The sequence below is a fragment of the Meriones unguiculatus genome, chromosome 11 (genome assembly GCF_030254825.1).
Source record: "Meriones unguiculatus strain TT.TT164.6M chromosome 11, Bangor_MerUng_6.1, whole genome shotgun sequence".
Lineage (NCBI taxonomy): Eukaryota > Metazoa > Chordata > Mammalia > Rodentia > Muridae > Meriones > Meriones unguiculatus.
The window spans coordinates 94667529-94688631 of record NC_083359.1 but is presented as its reverse complement, the minus strand read 5'-3'; the positions used below and the strand labels follow the sequence as shown (position 1 = coordinate 94688631).

Here is a 21103-nt window from a genome sequence, read left to right as displayed (position 1 = left end):
CTGGCTTTCCCCGGGGTCCGAGGATTGTTCAATGTTCCTGAATAAACTGCATTGAAAAAAAAAAAATCATCCCTCTAACAGAATTCCTTTTGTCACACCATCCCCCACCACTTTATACATAACTGATTTTGCTTTCCTTCCATGGACAAAGGCAACCCGTTTTAGGGTTGCACCTAAAAGGAATATACTGTGTATGACTTTCTAATGGATAGTTCACTTCCCATGCTTCAGGTTCATCAACTATAGTACATGAAAAATAAGTGACCATCTCCCTAGGGTTGCTATGAGGGCTAAATAAGTGAATACATGTAAAATACTTAGAACTATGCCCATAACAAAGCTCTGTGTCAGTTTACCTGTCACTGTTTCTGTGTGATATTCCCAGAGGCAGCAATAGCCAGAAAACAATCTAACTCAGGGTCCTAGAGCTTGGCTGTGGACAATGGGCATACACACTGCATCTTTCACTGACTATTTTCCTAACATTGACTAGGTATGTGAACTCTTGTGTTACAATGTCTTATAAAAATGGTAAAACTAATAGTGCCTAATTCACAGGGCTTTGGATATTCAAATTTTGATGCAGGTAAAGCACACAGTGCAGTAAGAATGTAAGTGTGATCTAGTTATTGCTATCACACAGTTGACAATACTATGCGAGATCATTTGTTTGTGAATAACATACAATTTGGAAACTGAGTGTTCATCTCTAAATCTCATTAAACATTGAAGACAATGTTTCAGATTATGACCAAAAAAGATGTCTATGTAGAGAAAACAGATAACCTAGAACCAATGTGTGTGTGTATGTGTTCATGTGTGAGTGTGTGTTTGAGTGACTTTATGTCTGTGTATGTGTGTGTATGTAGGTATGTGTGTACATGCACTTGTGTGTGTGGTGTGTTTGCACGTGTGTTGAGTAAATGACACTGGCTGGATTGAGGTTCCATTGTGAGGTGTGCCTCAAGGATCATGGAAAGATTGGTTTTTACTTTAATACTATCTTACTTAGCTGAAAGAGTCTTAGTGTTAACTACACACACACATATATATATATATATGCACATATATAACTTTTCATATGTTTTAAAATCTTTAAATTGTTTTCTTTTTTCTGTTTTTAATTTAATTTTTTTAACTTTTATTAATTACACTTTATTCACTTTGTATCCCCCCATAAGCCCCTCACTCCTCCCCTCCCGATCCTACCCTTCCCGCCCACCTTTCTGCATGCATGCCCCTCCCCACGTCCACTGATTGAGGAAGTCTTCCTCTCCTTCTTTCTGATCTTAGTCTATCAGGTTCTCATCAGAAGTGGCTGCCATGAATAGTCCTTGGTTGGAGTATGAGTCTCTGGGAAGTTCCCTGTGTTCAAATTTTCTTTTTCTGTTGCTCTCCTTGTGGAGTTCCTGCCCTCTCCAGCTCTTACTATTTCCCACTTCTTACATAAAATTCCATTCACTGTACCCGTCAGTTGGCCATCAGGCTCAGCATCTGCTTTCACAGTCTGCATGGCAGAGTCTCTCAGAGGCCATCTGTGGCAGGTTCCGAGGTTGTTTCCTGTTTTCTTCTGGCTTTCAGAGGCCCTCTGTAGCAGGTTCCTAGGTTGTTTCCTGTTTTCTTTTTCTTCTGATATCCATCCTCTTTGCGTTTCAGGATAGGGATTGAACATTTTAGTTAGGGTCCTCTCTTTTGCTTAGTATGTTTAGATGTACAGATTTTAGTGGGTTTATTCTATGTTGTATGTCTATATGAGTGAGTATATACCGTGTGTGTCTTTTTGTTTCTGGGACAACTCACTCAGGATGATCCTTTCCAGGTCCCACCATTTACCTGCAAATTTCATGATTTCCTTATTTTTCATTGCTGAGTAATATTCCATTGTATAGATGTACCACAGTTTCTGCATCCATTCTTCAGTTGAGGGGCATCTGGGTTGTTTCCAGCTTCTGGCTATTACAAATAAAGCTGCTAAAAACATGGTTGAGCAAATGTCCTTTTTGTGTACTTGAGCCTCTTTTGGGTATATGCCTAGGAGTGGTATGGTGGGATCTTGAGGAAGCGCTACTCCTAGTTGTCTGAGAAAGTGCCAGATTGATTTCCAGAGTGGTTGTACAAGTTTACACTCCCACCAGCAGTGGAGAAGGGTTCCCCTTTCTCCACAACCTCTCCAGCATGTGTTGTAACTTGAGTTTTTCATCTTGGCCATTCTGATGGGTGTAAGGTAAAATCTCAGGGTTGTTTTGATTTGCATTTCCCTAATGGCTAATGAGGTTGAGCATTTCTTTAAGTGCTTCTCTGCCATTTGATATTCCTCTACCAAGAATTCTCTGTTTAGCTCTGTTCCCCAATTTTTAAGTGGATTACTTGTTTTGCTGCATTTCAGCTACTTTAGTTTTTTATATATACTGGATATGAGTCCTCTGTCAGATAAAGGGTTGGTGATGATTCTTTCCCAATCTGTAGGCAGCCGCTTTGTTTTGATGACTGTGTCCTTTGCTTTGCAGAAGCTTTTCATTTTCATGAGGTCCCATTTATTGATTGTTGCTCTTAGAGCCTGTGCTGTTGGTGTTCTGTTCAGGAAGTTTTCTCCTCTACCAATGAGTTCTAGGGTATTCCCCACTTTTTTTTCTAGCCGATTTAATGTGTCTGGTTTTATGTTGAGGTCTTTGATCCACTTGGACTTCAGTTTTGTAAAGGGTGATAAGTATGGATCTATTTCCTTTTTCTACATGTAGACATCCAGTTGGACCAGCACCATTTGTTGAAGATGCTATCTTTTTTCCATTGTATGGTTTTGGCATCTTTGTCAAAAATCAGGTATCCATAAGTGTGTGGGTTTATTTCTGGGTCTTCTGTTCAGTTCCATTGATACACCATTCTGTTTCTAATGCCAGTACCATGCAGTTTTTATAACTGTTGCTCTACAGTACAGCTTGAGATCAGGGATGGAGACACCTCCAGAAGATCTTTTAATGTAGAGGATTGTTTTAGCAATTCTGGGTTTCTTGTTATTCCATATGAAGTTGAGAATTTTTCTTTCAAGGTCTGTAAAGAATTGTGTTGGCAATATGATGAGAATTGCATTAAATCTGTAGATTGCTTTTGGTAAGATGGCCATTTTTACTGTGTTAATCCTGCCAAGCCATGAGCATGGGAGATCTTTCCATTTTCTCATATCTTCTTCTTTCTTCAGAGACTTGAAAATTTTTTCATACAAGTCTTTGACTTGCTTGGTTAGGGTTACACCAAGGTACTTTATGTCATTTGTGGCTATTGTGAAGGCTGTTGTTTCTCTAATTTCTTTCTCAGCCCTTTTGTCTTTTGTATACAGGAGGGCTACTGATTTTTTTGAGTTAATTTTGTATCCAGCCACTTTGCTGAAGGTGTTTATCTGCTGCAGGAGTTCCCTGGTAGGTTTTTGGGGTCACTCATGTATACTATCATATCATCTGCAAATAGTGATAATTTAACTTCTTCCTTTCCCATGTGTATCCCCTTGATCTCCTTCAACTGTCTTATTGCTCTAGCAAGGACTTCCAGCACTATGTTGAAGAGGTATGGGGAGAGTGGGCAACCTTGTCTTGTCCCTGATTTCAGTGGGATTGCTTTAAGTTTCTCTCCATTCAGTTTGATGTTGGCTATAGGCTTGCTGTATATCGCCTTTACTATGTTTAGATATGTGCCTTGTATCCCTGATCTCTCCAATACTTTAAACATGAATGGGTGTTGGATTTTGTCAAAGGCTTTTTCAGCATCTAGGGAGATTATCATGTGGTTTTTTTCTTTCAGTTTGTTAATATGGTGGATCACATTGATGGATTTCCATATATTGAAACACCCCTGCATACCTGGGATGAAGCCTACTTGGTCATAGTGGATAATATCTTTGATGTGTTCTTGTATTCAGTTTGCGAGTATTTTGTTAAGTATTATTGCATCAATGTTCATAAGGGAGATTGGCCTGAAATTCTCTTTCTTTGTTGAGTCTTTGTGAGGTTTAGGTACCAAGGTGACTGTGGCTTCATAGAATGAGTTTGGTAATGTTCCTTCTGTTTCTATTTTGTGGAATAGTTTGAAGAGAATTGGAGTTAGCTCTTCTTTGAAGGTCTGGTAGAATTCTGGGCTGAAGCCATCTGGTCCTGGGCTTTTTTTGGATGGGAGACTTTTGATGACTGCTTCTATTTCTTTGGGGGATATAGGACTATTTAATTGATTTACCAGTTCCTGATTCAGCTTTGGTAAGTCAAATCGATCAAGAAAATTCTCCATTTCGTTTAGATTTTCAAATTTTGTGGCATATAGACTTTTGAAGTAAGTCCTAATGATTGTTTGGATTTCCTCAGTGTCTGTAGTTATGTCCCCCTTTTCATTTCTGATTTTGTTGATTTGGGTGGTGTCTCTCTGCCTTTTAGTTAGCTTGGCTCAGGGTTTCTCGATCTTGTTGATTTTCTCAAAGAACCAGCTCTTGGTTTCATTGATTCTTTGAATTGTTTTATTTGTTTCTAATTGATTGATTTCAGCCCTGAGTTTGATTATTTCCAGCCCCGCCTACTCCTTTTTGATGTGTCTGCTTCTTCTTTTTCTAGCGTTTTTAAGTGGACCATTAAGTTGCTTGAATGAGCTGTCTCGAATTTCTTCTTGAAGGCACTTAGTGCTATGAACTTTCCTCTCAGCACTGCTTTCATTGTATCCCACAACTTTAGGTATGTTGTGTCTTCATTTTCATTGAGTTCTAGGAAGACTTTAATTTCTTTCTTTATTTCTTCCCTGACCCAGCTGTCATTTAGTAACAAGTTGTTCAGTTTCCATGTGTGTGTAGGCTTTTTGCTATTTCTGTTGTTGTTGAAGTCCAACTTTATTCCATGGTGATCAGACAAGATACAAGGGATTATTTCAATCTTCTTGTATCTGTTGAGGCTTGCTTTGTGACCAACTATATGGTCTATTTTGGAGAAGGTTCCATGAGGTGCTGAGAAGGTAAATTCTTTTGTGTTTGGGTGTAAGGTTCTGTAAATGTCTGTGAGGTCCATTTGATTCATGATATCTGTCAGAGATATTGTTTCTTTGTTTAATTTCTGTTTTGTTGATCTGTCCTTTGTTGAGAGTGGGGTGTTGAAGTCTCCCACTATTAGTGTGTGGGGATCTATGTGTGGTTTAAGTTTTATCAATGTTTCTTTTACAAATGTGGGTGCTCTTGTATTTGGGGCATAGATGTTCAGGATTGTGATGTCTTCCTGGTGGAACTGTCCCTTGATGAGTATGAAGTGTCCTTCCCCATCTGTTTTTAATTAATTTTGGTTGAAAGTCTATTTTATCAGATATTAGAATGGCTACTCCTGCTTGTTTCTTGGGTCTGTTTGCTTGGAAAGTCGTTTTCCAACCTTTTACCCTCATGTAATGTCTATCTTTGTGCCTTAGGTGTGTTTCGTGTATGAAACAGATTTCTGGGTTTTGTTTATGTATGTTAATCTGTGTCTTTTTACTGGAGAGTTGAGTCCATTGATGTTGAGAGAGATTAATGACCAGTGGCTGTTAGATCCTTTGATTTTGATGTTGGCTGTGGTCATAAGGTTGTGTGCTTGGTTGCTTTTTGTTTTACTGTAGTAAGGTTAATTATTTCCTGTGTTTTCTTGACAGAAGCTAATTTTCTTGGGTTGTATTTTCCCTTCCAGTGTCTTCTGTAATGCTGGACTTGTATGTAGGTATTGTTGAAATTTGTTTTTGTCATTGAATATCTTGTTTTCTCCCTCTATGAGGACTGAGAGTTTTATAGGGTATAGTAGCCTGGGCTGACATCTGTGTTCTCTTAGGGTCTGCATGATATCCGTCCAGGCCCTTCTGGCTTTCATAGTCTCTGTTGAAAAGTCAGGTATGATTCTAATGGGTTTTCCATTATATGTTACTTGGCCTTTTTCCCTTGCAGCTTTTAGTATCTTTTCTTTGTTCTGTATACTTACTGTTTTGATTATTATGTGGCAGGAGGATTTTCTTTTCTGGTCAAATTTGATGGGTGTTCTGTAGGCCTCATGTAATCTTATTGGCTTCTCCTTTAACTTGGGGAAATTTTCTTCAATGATTTTGTTGAAAATATTTTCTGGGCCTTGGAGAAGGGAGTCTTCTTTTTCCTCTATACCTATTATTCTTAGGTTTTGTCTTTTCATATTGTCTTGTATTTCTTTGACGGTGTGTGTCAAGAAGTTTTTGGATTTAACATTTTCTTTGACTGATACATCGATTTCTTCCATTGTATCTTCTACACCTGAGATTCTTTCTTCCATCTCCTGTAGTCTGTTGGTTATGCTTACCTCTGTAGTTCCTGTTTTCTTCCCTAAATTCTTCGTCTCCATTATTTCCTCCATTTGTGTTTTCTTTAATTTTTCCAGTTCTATCTTCAGGTCTTGATTTGTTTTGTTTACTTCCTTAACCTGTCTGATTGTATTTTCCTCTTTTTCTTTTAGTTCCTTCAACTCTGTTTCTTTTACTTCTTTCAGTGATTTAATTATTTCTTCTCTGAAGGCTGCAAACTGTTTGGCTGCATCTTCCCATATTTCTTCACTGATGGCCATAATCTGCTCATCTTTAACTTCCTCCATTTCTTTACGGATAGCCATGATCTGTTTGTTTTTTATCTTCCTCTAATTCTTTACGTATTTTATTTGTTTCCTCTATTATCCTCTTCATCAGCATAGATATAAGGTCATCTTCTTGATTTTCTATTGTGCTGCGTTGTCCAGGGCTGTTCGCCCCTGGATGGCAGGGTTCTGGAGATGCCATATTGCTCTGTCTTTTGTTGGTTGAGCTTTTACGCTGACCTCTACCCACCGGGCTGTTTTAGGTGTTGGCTGTTAGTTTCTGTGCTTCCTGGAGTCCTGAGGTAGGGAGAATACCCTTGGCCGGAAGATGATTTTTCCTGAAGGAGTCCTCCTCTGCTTTTTGGTTATGGTCACTGTATGGCCAGTGTTTCTCAGGAATTGCCACTGCTCACCTCAGGTGTTTAGCCCTGAGTAGTAGCTGTGGTCTTTGTTAGGCAGGGGCGGCTCTCCTCTTACCCATAGAAGTTCTCAAGACAGCTGCCCCACTGCTGGGTTTCTCGTTATAAATTTAGTGAGCTGCTGCTGTTGTTACAGTTTTCCAGGTACAGTCCTCTTGAAGAACCTGCTGATTCCCTAGCTTTGGGGTTTTCTTCCAACAGGGAAACTCAGTCTGTTATCCTGGGGCACACAGTTCTGTCCTGGAAAATGAGAGGAGCGCCCAGCAAGTCTCTGGGCCAGAGGCTAAGTGCTCCGCTCTGGGCCTAGAGAATGTGCACCTAGGTTGAGTTGGCACCTGGGGGTGCTGCTCTGGTCTGGAGGCTGGGTGCCTCAGTCTGGACCAGAAGCTGTGTGTCCCTCTCTGGGATTTCGGCTGTAGGCACTGCTCTGGTCCGGATGCTGTGGGTGCAGCCCTCTTGAAGGACCAGGAGTTCCCACAGTTTTGTCAGTCTAGGTAGGGGTATCTGGTTGATCCTTGGCACAGTATCTGAGGGCTGCTGTAATGGCTCTCTGACTTTTGTAGGTCTGAGGATACAGCTGTGTGCCCCAGTGCCCTAGGGGTACTCAATAATGGCAGCTGAGCACAGCGCTCCTGCCTGCAGTAGAAGGCTAGAGCCTAGAGTCTGTGTGAATCCAGAGAGTCTTTTGGTGCTGGGTGTCCTGAGCATTAGACCTGATGATCCCCCCGCTGGGGGTTTCCTCCTGCCAGGGACACTCAGTCTTTGCTTTGTGTACCGCCGTTCTGTCTGGGGTGGCGGCGAGTAGAGCCCATAGGCACAGGCGCCTGCCCATGGCTCTGCCTTTCTGGCCGTTGGGAGCCTGGACGTCTGCCTAAACTGGGTAATTTTCCCGAGACCTTTTTGGGGTGGTGGTATCAGCTGAGTGCTCTGATATCAGACCAGCCATCTCCCTCCCTGTGGGTTTGCACCCAACGGTGAAACTGAGTCTCTGGTGCCGTGGGGCCCACAGTTCTATCTGAGGAGGCGAATCAGGTGTGCAGGCAGGCCGGGCTCAGTGCAGGTGCCTAGGTCCCCAGCTCTGGCTCCAGGCTGGCTCCTGGGGCACCCTCGGAACCTGAGTCTTTCCCAGGGAATATCTGGGTGACCTAAGGTCGGTCCCAATCATTTCCTGCTCCGTGCAGTTATCTCTCGACTGGAAAATCCAGTTTGTGATGTTGTGGGCCCACAGTTCCATCTGGGACAGTGACCAGATCACACTGATGTGTAGCTCTGGGCTGGCAACCAAGCGCCTGGCAGAACCAGGGTCTCTTCCTCGGTTTAGCGGGGTAAGTTAAAGCTGATTGAATCCCCCACTGTGGGGTATCCTCTCACCTGAGAAATACAATCACTTGTGTTTTATGGCCACTTCTTGCTGGTCACTGTGCCAATCCTGCTGTGCTGCTGTTCAGAATGAGAGTCCTCCCGGCGCCACCATCTTGCCCCGCCTAAATTGTTTTCTTTTTATACATGAATACATTTTACTTTGATTCATTCCACCCCTTACTACCATTCTCCAACTTCTCCGAGGTTCCCTTCTCAAAGCTTAGGGGGCATCATGTGCTGGAGGAAGGTTTTATGTACTGTGTATTCAGATGCTGATTTCTGTACCCAGAGATCTGGGTAGCAGTAGTCTTGATGAGGCCTGTTTCAATGTTGTGTCAAAATTGTTCTCCATAGCCTCTGATTAGTTAATAGAGAGGTGAGCAGCCAATACTGGGGCAGGAGAATTAGGGCAGCACTTCCAATCCCAGGGAGGGGGGTCTTGGGTGGAGCAGAGAGAGAGAAGAGAAGATGGCCATGAGGATGTCACCATGAGGACAAAGATGGAGCAGGAACAACCAGGGCAAAACTGGGATGGCAGGTAAAGGGGCATGTGGCTGGAAAGTAGACCAGGACAGCAGAATCAAGTTAGAATAGTTGAGTATGAGCCCAGCTTTACTGCTTGAAGTTTTTAAATAAATATAATATGTTGCCAGGTCATTATTCAGGAGCTAGAATGGTCATACAAAAACCCCAATTTACAGTCATTTCTTAAGAGTGGGTGGAAAGTGTGTGAGAACCAGAAGTCAGACTGGACTGCTATTAAGCAGTCTCTACCAGATATGAAATATAGCCATATCCAGGAACTCTCAACAGCTGTGTTGGCCTACAAAACACCTGTACAAGACCAGTCTAGTCAAAATAACAGCATGCATGGGAAAAGGGTCTCAGAAAGCCTAATTTCTAAATGTTTGAATTTTGTTTGTTTTAGCTAATGTGTAACCCTAGTTGGCCTGCAACATATTATGTAGTTCAGATTAGTTTCAAATCTGTAGTAAAACCTTGAGGAGATAAGAAGGCTGAATAGTATTAATTATCATATAGCCTTGAAAAATTATTCATAATCTCCACTCTTCCAAGTAAGTGCAAATACTTAATTCTCAAAACTGGTCACAGAAGGATATTATCTCATTACCTAAAATGACAGACAAGGTACTTTATGCTAGAATAATAAAAAGTATTATTATTACAAACTAATCTGCTTATTATAGCTTACCCCTGCATTTAAGAATCTTTAAATATTACCTTATACTATTAGTGTGATGCTATAATAATTAACCATAACATTCTAAATGATTTCAAAGATTGAACAAGGGCAGGATACAACTCAATGGTAGAACATTTACCCAGGAAGTTCAAAGACTTGGGTACCCAAGTATCACCAAAAACCTAACCAAACCAAACCAAACCAAAACAAAACAAAAAACCCCAAATTTTTAAAAAGTTACACACATATTTAGGTTTTTAAAAAATAGTATAGGATTAAATTTTGTGAATAAAATGGTATATTTCCTCACCTGGAGTCTAAAAGTAGTTCTAAAAAACTTCAAACACCCTTCAACATGTTATAAATAACTGCATGAATTTATTCAAGGAAAATCAAAGCCTGTGACATTTTCTAAGGGGCTGTCACCATTTCAGGACTAGGCACAATGTTCGCCAATGGCACAGATGCCTTACACTGATGCTTAGTTTTATTTATTAATTGGGAGAGGGTCTCACTGTATCTGGTACTGGGTATTACAGACCAGGCTGGCCTCAGACTCACAGAGATCTGCCTAACTGTGCCTGCCACATGCTAAAGGCATGTGCCATCATGGCAGGCTCTCCTGGATCTTAAGATGGTTTACTGGCCAGGTGCCTAGCACCATTTGAGGCATCCTTAAGTACTGGTTTGTATTGTAATCCATTGTGTTTATGATTGCCTTAAAGATGGCAGCAGTTCATCGAGCAGCTTCGGAGCGGTACCATTCCCTTTCCATTCTTCCTATTGCCCAGCCGTGCTGTGCATTGGTGAGGAAACTGGAGTAAGTACCCACCACAGCCGTTATTCCATCTACATCAAGGAGTCTGGTAAAGTGCCGCAAATGGTGATATTTAATGACATCCAACCACTAAATCAGAAACCACAGTGACTGCGCTTTAGGAACGCTGTCTCACTAGTGGGTTCCATCATAGGATAAAGTTAGTAATGCAAGTAATTCATAATAAGGCAACTTTTCTCCAAGAAGTGAAAGTCTTATGTGTCTGTTATTTTAGATATATAAAATAGTTTGTCTCTGATTTCATACATCAAAATGAAAGACAGACCACCTTCACCCACCTACCCACAGAGAGAGATTTTCTAATTTAGATCATGAATAGGTAATTGACAAAAGATCCATTTAAACCAAAACATTGGGGCTTAAAACTCTGAATAACAAGTTTAAATCGCTCAAGTTCAGAAGATAAATTGAAAATACATTTATAGAAAGATATATAGAAAAGAATGGGGGAGAAACATACACGTAGCCAAAGAGGAGAACCATGAGGAAAGTCACTTTATCTGAAATTCATAGTGCTTTTGCTGGAGCAGGGAGCATCTTATCACTCATTTAAAGGGAGCAGAAGCTACAGAAAGAAACAGAATGAAGTTTAGGGGACATACAGCCTGTAACTTGGGGAAAGTTAAAAGCTATCCCCTAAATTAGTAGTAGCTGTAACAAACTTGGAATCTATGTTACGAGTTCAAAGCATTCTGCTAGGGCATTGGTATTGATTTCTAATGTCTTCACATCTGATAAAAATGTAATTCTATGAGAAATGATTGGGTGCCATTTGTGTATTTTTAGCTAGCATATCTAGGCATCTTCTGATGTTCTGTTAAATCATAAGAACAAAGAAAGGTATTTGTAAAATTGAGAGTGGAGAAACGGCATGCCACAGAGGTCAGGAGGACAGACTCTGGATTTTAACTACCCTTTATTACTTACTACTAAGATACCTAGACACATTCCTGAGTCTTGCTAGCTCTGCTTTACTCATCTACAACATGGAAATACCAACTGTTTTGTCCAAGAGTTTCACAGTATGAGGTAACATGCATAAGATGCACTGCTTTTGGCACTGCCTTAATGCATGCTTTAATCCTATTTTACTTGCAATGATTAGATGTGACACTAACTTCTGTGAATTTCCCTAACACTTTTGTTTTAAATTAATCTTTTCTTAACTCTCCGTTCATGATCCAAACTAGAAAATATCTTTCTCGGGAGATGGTATGTCTTGCATTTTAATGTATAAAATCATAGACAAACTATTTCTATATATCTGCTTAGAACACAGAAATATTTTAAGCGTTCTTGGCAAATTCACTCACTAGTTTGGCTAGTCTGGCTGGCCAAAGAGCCTCAGGAATCCACCTGTGCCTGCCTCACCAGTGCCGGGATTATATGCACATGCCAACAGTCCTGTTTTGTTTTGTTTTTTTCCGGGGGGGGGGGTGTCTGAGGATCAAACTCAGGTTCCCATCTTTGCTTGTTCTAAGTAGCTCATTATGTGATAGTAAAAATGGACTCAGCATAGTACAGTGGCAAAAGACTAAGAAAGGGCAAAGATGTACGAGGACCAACAAGTTCACAACTTGCCATCAGTTATTGCGAGCAAACGAGAGGTGAGAATTGACTAACTGCAGACCTTTCCACTGGCCCGGACACAGCTTAGCATCTCACAGAATTCCTGCTCTCATTGTTTCCTCCTCTGTATTTCAGAAATGGATAGCTTCTCTGGTGAAGCTGTCTAGACGGCTTTTGAGGTGGGAGGTCCATATAAAGGAAAGTCTTTCAGCATTAAAGAAGGACAGTGGGGCTGACGTGACAGATCAGTGGGAAAAGATGCTTGCCACCAAGCCCAATGACCTAAGTTCAATACCCCAAACAGATAATGTGAAGAAGAAAACCAAAGCCTGCAAGTTGTCTTTTGTTTCCCCTGCATGTGACAGCCCATGCAAACCCAGGACTGTGACTGCTGACATACATACACACAGAACCACACACACACAGACACACAGAAACACATAGAAATGCAGAGAGAGAGAGACTCTAAACAAATAAGCAAACACATTAAAAAAAAGATACAGTATGGCTGACCTCTCTCCAAAAGTTATTGCTACTTGAGAGCTATGAAGTCAGGCAGGATCATATTAGAAAAATGAAAACAAGCAACTAAATGAAGATTATTGCTTTGTTGTTGTTGCTGTTATTTTTTTGTGTGTATTATTATTATTATTATTATTTTGGTTTTGCTTCCAAACTACCTTTCTTTATCTGGCCCTTGGACAATGTTGTTAGACTCATGAAAATACCTTTCCTCTGTACCAAATATCTTGGTGATAAGTTTCCACAGTGAAAGGGGGAAATAGATGGAGGAGCATGGAGACAGTTGAAGGCTAGCCTCCTACAGTTGCTCATCTCCACAGTCAGCAAGCGCTTCCAGGGTCTAGTGTGTTTCCACACATCCAAACCAGCATCACTGCATCCACACCCCTAACCCCTACAAGTATCCTGTCAGCCATGGACACAAACTCAGCTCTCAGACCGCCAGTCATATGCATGAGCTGACATTTTCCTGATGATCCCAGGCCCATCTCCCAGGGTCTGCTTCACCCCCCAAAGAACTTAGGGCAGCATCTACAGAACACTCTCTCTCAGGCATGGGTCCAATCCCATGGGTCACTCTCCCTGAAGGTGTCTGCTTTACACAAACTTTAGCTTTTCCAGCGTTCGTTCCCAACTTCCATGGATGATGGCTGCTTCCTAAGTTACTTCATCATTTTTTGGACTGTTTTGACCTTTCAATATGTGTTAACTTCTCCATATTGAATTACTTCTATTAAAGTAGTATGGTTTTGGTTTTTCTTAGTTTACTCTGAAATAGTAAAAGCAATAACCAAAAATAATGGATTATGTTTCCGTAAGACCTCAACAGCTTTCTGACACTGGTAGTTAATTTTATTTTTACTGTTTCCTCATGAAGAGTATACATTTGAATTGTTGAACAGAAAATTGCTTCTCTTTCATATTAATCATTTTTCCTCCAAGAAGGGTATTATATTCTTCTTCTTAAACACAGTTTATTCTTTTAATTACATTTCTTATGTTTCTTGGTTATGTTTACTTTTGAATTTGGCAAGTTATGTAAGTTCTTCAGACAGAACAGAGAAGGCTGAGCAATCACACATTTTAAATTGGCAGAGCCCAGATTACTCAGATTCAATTCTAAATCAAACATATCCCTGGATAGTCGCCGAGTTTTCTTTCTTCTCAAATAATATTAATCCAGTCGTACACATAAAGGAATGCATAGAACACATACATAGAGTAAAAGGAGACTTGATAGGTAAGGGTCAGATAGAAGGGGAGGAGGACCTCCCCTATCAGCAGACTAAGGGAGGGGCATAGGTGGAGAAGAAGGAAGGAGGGTGGGACTGGGAGGAGATGAGGGAGGGGGCTACAGCCAGGATACAAATTGAATAAATTGTAATAAATGATAAATAAATAAAAAATGTTATAAAAACAAAAAAGAATAATTAAACGAATACACATCTATTCAATTTATAACTTAAAAGAAACATAGCTAATACTTTGAAAGAGGCCAATGTATTCCCTAATGACCCATTACCTTAGGCGCAGAGAATTCTTTTGCATATATCCTCCCAGCCTCCTAGCCTTAAAGAATTATATGATTGCTTATATGTTTGAACTTTACAAGCTGAAATCACAGGGTTTTCATTTTTCTTATGCCTTGGTTTTTCTTAAGACTGATAAATGATTTATGTATTAGTAATAAACAAACATGGTTTACGTTTTCTTGTTCAGTGAATGTTCTCTGAAAGAAGATGACGTATTTTGTTTGGCTTCTGTCTTTTTGAAAAGCACCTGCAGGGCTTTGTTGCTCTTTTAGGATATGAACACAGTTTGCTCATACCCAGTGGTATCTCTCTGCAAATGGGATTGCTGACTCGGAGACTTTCTCCTCCTTGGGCTTATTGAGATTTTCCCACAGTTTCTCCACAGATTGCATCACCTAATATTTGTATCCAACCCCCTGGCTACAATTCCTACATTCCTACCTAACAAAGACATTGTACCACAAAGCCATCATTTAGCACAACTGTATCAAAAGAAGTTACTGACAGAAGACATCAAAATAGTTGAGCAAAAGGTATTTCACTGAATAGGAAGCCCGACTCTAATCCCGAGGAGCAGGTAGAGGAATCTTCAGGTACGCAGAAAGAGCCCAACTTGGTGATGTCTTTAAAGGAATGCTAGGATGAGATTCGGGTGTTTTCCAAAAATGTCCAAGCCCTAACATATTGTTTCTCAGCTTCTTTAGAAATAAAAATCAAGTCAGTAGGCAGAAACATAAGAGATAGATGTTTAGATGGGTGACTTTGTGGATGCAACACATTTGTCATTAGCAAATAATCATGTTATTTTTTCAATTTTACCTCATGAAGAGCAATAGCTACTGAATGTTTACCACAGAGTACCATGATGGCTTGTTTACTTGCTTAACCCTTTTTCTCTATCTGATTAAAACAATTGCCTTTAAAAAATCAGTACAGACAAGCTATTTGAAATGTCTTAAAGGAATCTTCAAATTTGACTATGTAAAATAAATCATGGGGCTGGGGAGGATGGTAAGCTGGCTTAGCAGTTACATACACAGGCTGTTCTTCCCGAGAACTGGGGTTTGATTCCCAGCACTCACATGGTGGTTAAAAGCCCCCTGTAACTCCAGTTCCAGGGATTTGATACCCTCCCCTGTCATCCATGAGCACTGGGAATTTGTGTGGTACACAAACATGCATACAGGCAAAATATCTACACACATAAAACAATAAATAAATAAATAATAAACTAAAAGACATTTTAAAAAGAAGTAATTTTAAAGGTTAGATAGATGAAAGTAGATACTGTTTTTAGTATTATAATTTTATCTAAAGTAACCCTCATTTGATAACCATTTGGCTATATAAATATATGTCTATTTACACCCAAACCATTCCTAAAAAAGAGAAGTAACTTCATGTGTACCTGATATGAAAAGCTATATTACTGATGGTTCCTTATTCTTCCAAAAATGAACTTAAATTTTGATTCAAAGATTCCCTTCCTGTGCCTAACTCATATTTTCCATGAAAATAATCCAATTTTTAAAAATAAGAGATTTTTAAAAAATTATCTATTTATTCATCATTTATTACAATTTAACTTTGTATCCCGGCTGTGCTCCCCACCTTCATCTTCTTCCAATCTGACTCTCCCTCCCTCTTCTCCTCCTATGTCCCTCCCCCAGTCCACTGATAGGTCCTCCTCCCCTACTATCTGACCCTAGCCTATCAAGTCTCATCAGAACTGGCTGCATTGTCTTCCTCTGTGGCCTGGTAAGGCTGCAGCCCCCCCACTCCTGGGGGGAGGAAGGTGATCAAAGAGCCTGCCACTGAATTCATGTCAGAGACAGCCCCTGTTCCCCTTACTAGGGAACCCACTTGGAGACTGAGCCTATGGGCTACATCTGAGCAGGGGTTTTAGAGCCTCTCTATGCATGATCCTTGGTTGGGGTATCAGTCTCTGCAGCGCTCCCAGGGTCAAGTGTTTTTTTGTTTTGTTTTGTTTTGTTTGGCTCTGTTGGTCTTCTTTTGGAGCTCCTGTGCCCTCCAGGTCAAATTCCATGCCCTCTGCCCAAAGTTTTGTTTTTTTTAAATCCTCAAAATTTGATGGATTTTACAAAACAAAACAAAAACAGTGACATTGTTTCATGAACTGCTTTCCTTGTAATCTCGGAGGTGAGTCGGACTGGTACCCCTAACACAGTACCAAGCCGGCATTTCTCAAAATGTGCTCAGACGTGTTCCACTGACCATAGAAGCCACCACTCATTCTGTGAAAAACAGCGCTCTGTCGTAACGTAAACCGAAGAACTACTGCAAATCCCTCTGCTGTAAAATAATGTGAATTCCTTTCACAATTAACTTAACCTTGCAGTTTTGTTTTTTAACTTGGTCATGAACCCCCCTCTGATGGCTTGGCCCCCCTCTGATGGCTTGGACATAATATGCCCACCACCCCCAGAGATGCACACATTAGAGATTTGGCTTCCAGCCAGCACTATCATGAGGGCACTGGCCTCAGCAATGTTTTCATATACTGATGAGCTCATGGCTGCATGGGCTACTGACAGGTGAACGATCCTTGGAGAAAGCAGGTCACTGGGTGCATGTTTTGGAGTGTGTATCCTGTCGCTAGACTCGTCTTCTATGTCTTCTCAGAAGCTCCTTCACATAGGTTCCACTTCTATGACACTAAGTGGCTACAGCCCCCCCAAAAAGAAGGAATTGCTAGGAAAATGTTATAGCTGCTGATCGACGGTGAAGATCTTTTAATACCATTCATCTTTCCTCCATGTAAACCATCACTCTTCATGGCTCTAAATACTTGCTTAACTTCTTGTTGTGTTTATGGATTGCTAAGACTATCCTCCAGAATATGGTTTTCTGTAGCTATTACACTGCTCTAGGAAAGAAACACCAAAGAGGACATAGTGGAGAGAGGCACTGGCTACTTTATCATTCAAGTCCATAACCTAGAGTTTGTGCTGTTAGGCCCTGAGACTTATGAGAATCTACTATATTTCATGGCTACATATACATTTTATACCTATATTAAGTCTGTGTGTTTACGTGTCACTTGTTTGCAATTGTGTGTATAAGTGTACATGTGAACCTCTCTGTGTATGTGCATATGTATGTGTAGGGCACTAGTCTGTTTATGTGTCTGTATGTATACATGTTTGTATATGGACATGGATATGCTTGTGTATGCATGCATCTGAGTGCTCACCTGCAAGTGAGTGTGCGCTTGTATGGAAATGTATATATATATATATATATATATATATATATATATATATATATATATAATGTGTGTCACACATATATTTATAATAATGTCATCCCTCTTGCTTACTAAATCATCTGCAAATGATGAAATCCTAATTTTCAAGAATGAAGTGCTGATGGAAGTAAGAAGTATTTCCCAGCCTCCCCAGAAATGCCCCTGGCAGCACATCACTGTGTGGATAAATTCTCATTAAACAAAGTCATAACTTTTGAATTTCATAAACTCTCTAATTTTTTTTGCAATGCTTTAAGAATTAGTTTTTTTAAACCATCTTTTTAGAAATGCATTCTTTGGAAAGTTTGTACACGTATGCAATGTAGCTTCAACATATCCAATCCTCACATTCCCCAGCCCCTGCAAATCTCTCCAGAATTCCTCATCACATCTCCCCACCAACAACTTAAACATACGGTTCCACGGTTTTCCCCGAGAATGAACTAGTTCTTACACAATTTTTATATTTAGATAAGACCAAGGTATCTTTCTTTGCCTTAATCAAATGTAGAGATGGTGGCAGCCCTGCTAACAGCAGTTACTGTCTTTTGGGGTACTGACTACATCCAGCTAACTTAAAATATGTACCATGTAAATATACAAGAATTCCAAGAAAACTGTTACGCCGATTGAAACTCACATTAATATATCTGTGACCAGAATATAACTGCCATAAATCTGGTGACAGATCAGTACCTTTGGGTACATGTGTCTCCCACTTCACCCCTGGGTTTCTCGAAACTTTTTAACTTTTTTGCAGAGGTGACTAGCTCATCTTTTCATTCGACAACACAATATCAAATGAAAATGCCATGTCATTTTATTTGTTCTCTGCCTAAACTTAAGATAACGCAAAGAGATTGAAACAGATTCTCAATGCTATAACAACAATAAACGGCACAAAGAAAAAAGGGAGAAAAAGGTACGTTGTTTACGAAAGCAAATTCTGGAAGACTACTTGTGTGTAAATGCTAGTAATAAAAGAATTTGAAGATCTTCAGATTGCACTAATCAAAACTATATGATGTAAGGCTTTATGATTCACTATAAAACAGTAAACACGTGTTTTAAAAACATTTAACCACCTATAGGCAATATGCTTTATTTCTACAAGTGTTCAGAAATCACAAAATTCTTGGATAAGTATAGAGAACAGGCAATAAATATTAATCTTTTAACAATGACAGGATTTGTGTCCAGCCATGATATGGAAAATATCCAAAGGTTCTTGGCTACAAAATAAAAATAAGATTTAAACCTGTTCCCAATAAAATGGACTGATACTCAAATAGCTAAGATTTGATTGGATAACTAAATTTCCAACACACACATTTTAAAGCAATGAAGAATAAAAAAATATTGCCAGATTTTTCTTTTTCTGTGTGTTAAAGATCAGCTCAACATCACCTTTGCTGTGAATATACACTGAAAAATACATAGGTCCAAGGTCATATGTTACCTTTCAGGTCTTTCTTTAGTTTTCTGAGATCTTTCTGGAAGTCTTCAAACTTCATCTGTGAGGCCTGAAACAGCTCCTGGGGTTCTGCCAGAGGGAAGACACACTGCTCCTTGCCAGCATCCTAATTAGGGGGTGTAATTTTAAAACAAATCAGTGTGAGAAATGAAAATCATGCAAGAGAAGAAATGGCAGCAACTCCAACAAAAACAAAACAATAACAAAATCAGAAAAATCACTACAGAATCACCTAACAGAGAAGAATAATGGGCTGTGAAGATGACTCATTGGGTGAGTGCTTGCTCTGCCATTATGTACAATATGAGTTCAAAACATCAGTCATGACTGTATGTGCCTGTAACCTCAGCCTTATGGGGACGGAGGTAGAAATAAGATGATCTGATGTCTCACTGACCAGCTAATGAGCCTGCGCAAAATGGCAGGCTTCCTGGAGGGTGAGAAAATCTCTCAATGGAATAAGATGGAGATAAACACCAGGAATGGTGGCACACACCTTTAATCCCAGCTCTTGGGAGGCAGAAACAGGTGGATCTCTGTGAGTTCAAGGCCAGCCTGATCTACAAAGCAAGTCCAGGACTGTTACACAGAGAAGACTTGCCTTGTAAAAAAACAAACAAAAACAAACAAAGGATGGAGAGCACAAAGGAAGGTGCCACTACTTGTATGGTCTCTGCATCTGCAGCTTGTATACACACTCACGTGTGCATCACTCGTGCACATACACACAGGGAGAAGGGAGTCAAAATAGGATGGGAGGTAAAATTGATCTTACCTCATCAAAATTTCGAAGATAATATGAAACAATGTATGACAAAAGGCTTCTGCTGTTGTCCTAGGCAGAAAGATCAAAGTAAGTAACACATATTTAAAAATCATTATGTATTATTAAGTATACACTACAAAGCAAATTGCAGGAAACAGACATATACACTTGGGAGGATTCTGAGTGTTTTATAGTCTATTCTGCCTCAGTCATTGCATCTAAAGGTCTGGATGACATTTTTTTCTCCCAGTGTTCTTATGTACATAGGAAGAGGAGGCCTTACTGTTTAAGGGAAAAGCTCAAATGTAAATAATTTGCTGTTTTTATTCTCAGCCACTGGAAATTTAATTTAATAATTACATCTTGTATTTAATGTATTTATTTTGAGTTTATTTATTTATTTGTTCATTTATTACAATTTATTCACTTTGTATTCTGGCTATCGTCCTCTCCTTGGGATCCTCCCAGTTCCACCCACCCTTCCTATTCTCCCCTTATGCCCTTTACCTAGCCCACAGAGAGGGGAGGACCTCCTCTCCTTCTATCTGAACTTAGCCTATCAGGTCTCATCAGGGCTGGCTGATATGACAGTATACATGAGTGACCCTAAAATTTCTACAAGAGAGCTCCTTCAGCTGATAAACACCTTCAGCAAAGTGGATAGATACAAAATTATTTTGAATTTGTTTAGTAATTCTTTACTTCTAACTTTACGTATGTGTATTACCTGCATGTATGTATGTGCACTACATGTGAGCCTGGTGCCCGTGCCCATGGGAACCAGAAGAGGGTACTAGAGACCCAAGGACAGGAGTTAGGAATAGTTGTGACCCTCCATGTGGATGCTGTGAACAGAACTTGGATCCTCTGAAGAACACCAAGTGGTCTTAACCAATGGGTAATTTCTCCACCCACAGCACTTAGGCTTCAAATATCACCATATCAAAATGAATAAATATTGCTTGCAGTTCCATACAAATGGTCTAGCAGGCACTGCCATAATGAATAGGTTTTGGTTTGATAGAACGTAGTTAGAATTTAGACCAAAGAAATAGAAAAATATTTCAGTTTAGTGGAGACTTTTAAAATGCCAATGTATATTACAGTTAGCTCTATTAACAACTGGGGCTGAAGAATTAATAGTTATATAACTATTGTTAAAACAATGTATATAACATTTGAGAATGTAAAATTATTTTATATCCAATAGTCTTTTTGACACATTTAGAGGCATTACTTTTTAATTAAATTAAGTTGGTTTTTTGTTTCTTTGTTTGTTTTTGCCTTGCTTCAATTCTTCAACAGATCAATTAAGTTTGAGAAAAATCTGAAATGTTTCCTCTGTTAAACTGCAACAGGTTTGACCTAATTTGGTCTCCAAACTTTGGTGATACACTTGGTCTAGAATGGCCGGCTTACATAGTGAACTGCAGCCCAGCTTGCAGCTACTCTAGAAGTAGACAGACTCATAACTGAGCAACTGAGCCTCAGCTAATCACAGCAGATAGACTTCCAACCAATCAGAAGGGGAAAGCTTTCAAATCATGGCAATGTAAGAAAAATGCCAACTGCTT

At 39.8% G+C, this 21103-nt stretch overlaps 1 protein-coding gene across 1 annotated transcript in view; it reads right to left on the bottom strand.

Annotated features, from left to right (window-relative positions):
* Positions 1-21103, bottom strand: part of Fmn2 (formin 2) — a 312755-nt gene that overhangs the window by 99597 nt on the left and 192055 nt on the right. Inside the window, exons 13-14 of the mRNA XM_060364725.1 lie at positions 19539-19598; positions 18749-18869 (exon numbers count right to left, since the gene is read on the bottom strand). Coding sequence (XP_060220708.1) covers positions 18749-18869; positions 19539-19598 — 181 coding nt within the window. The remainder of the gene's footprint in view (positions 1-18748; positions 18870-19538; positions 19599-21103) is intronic.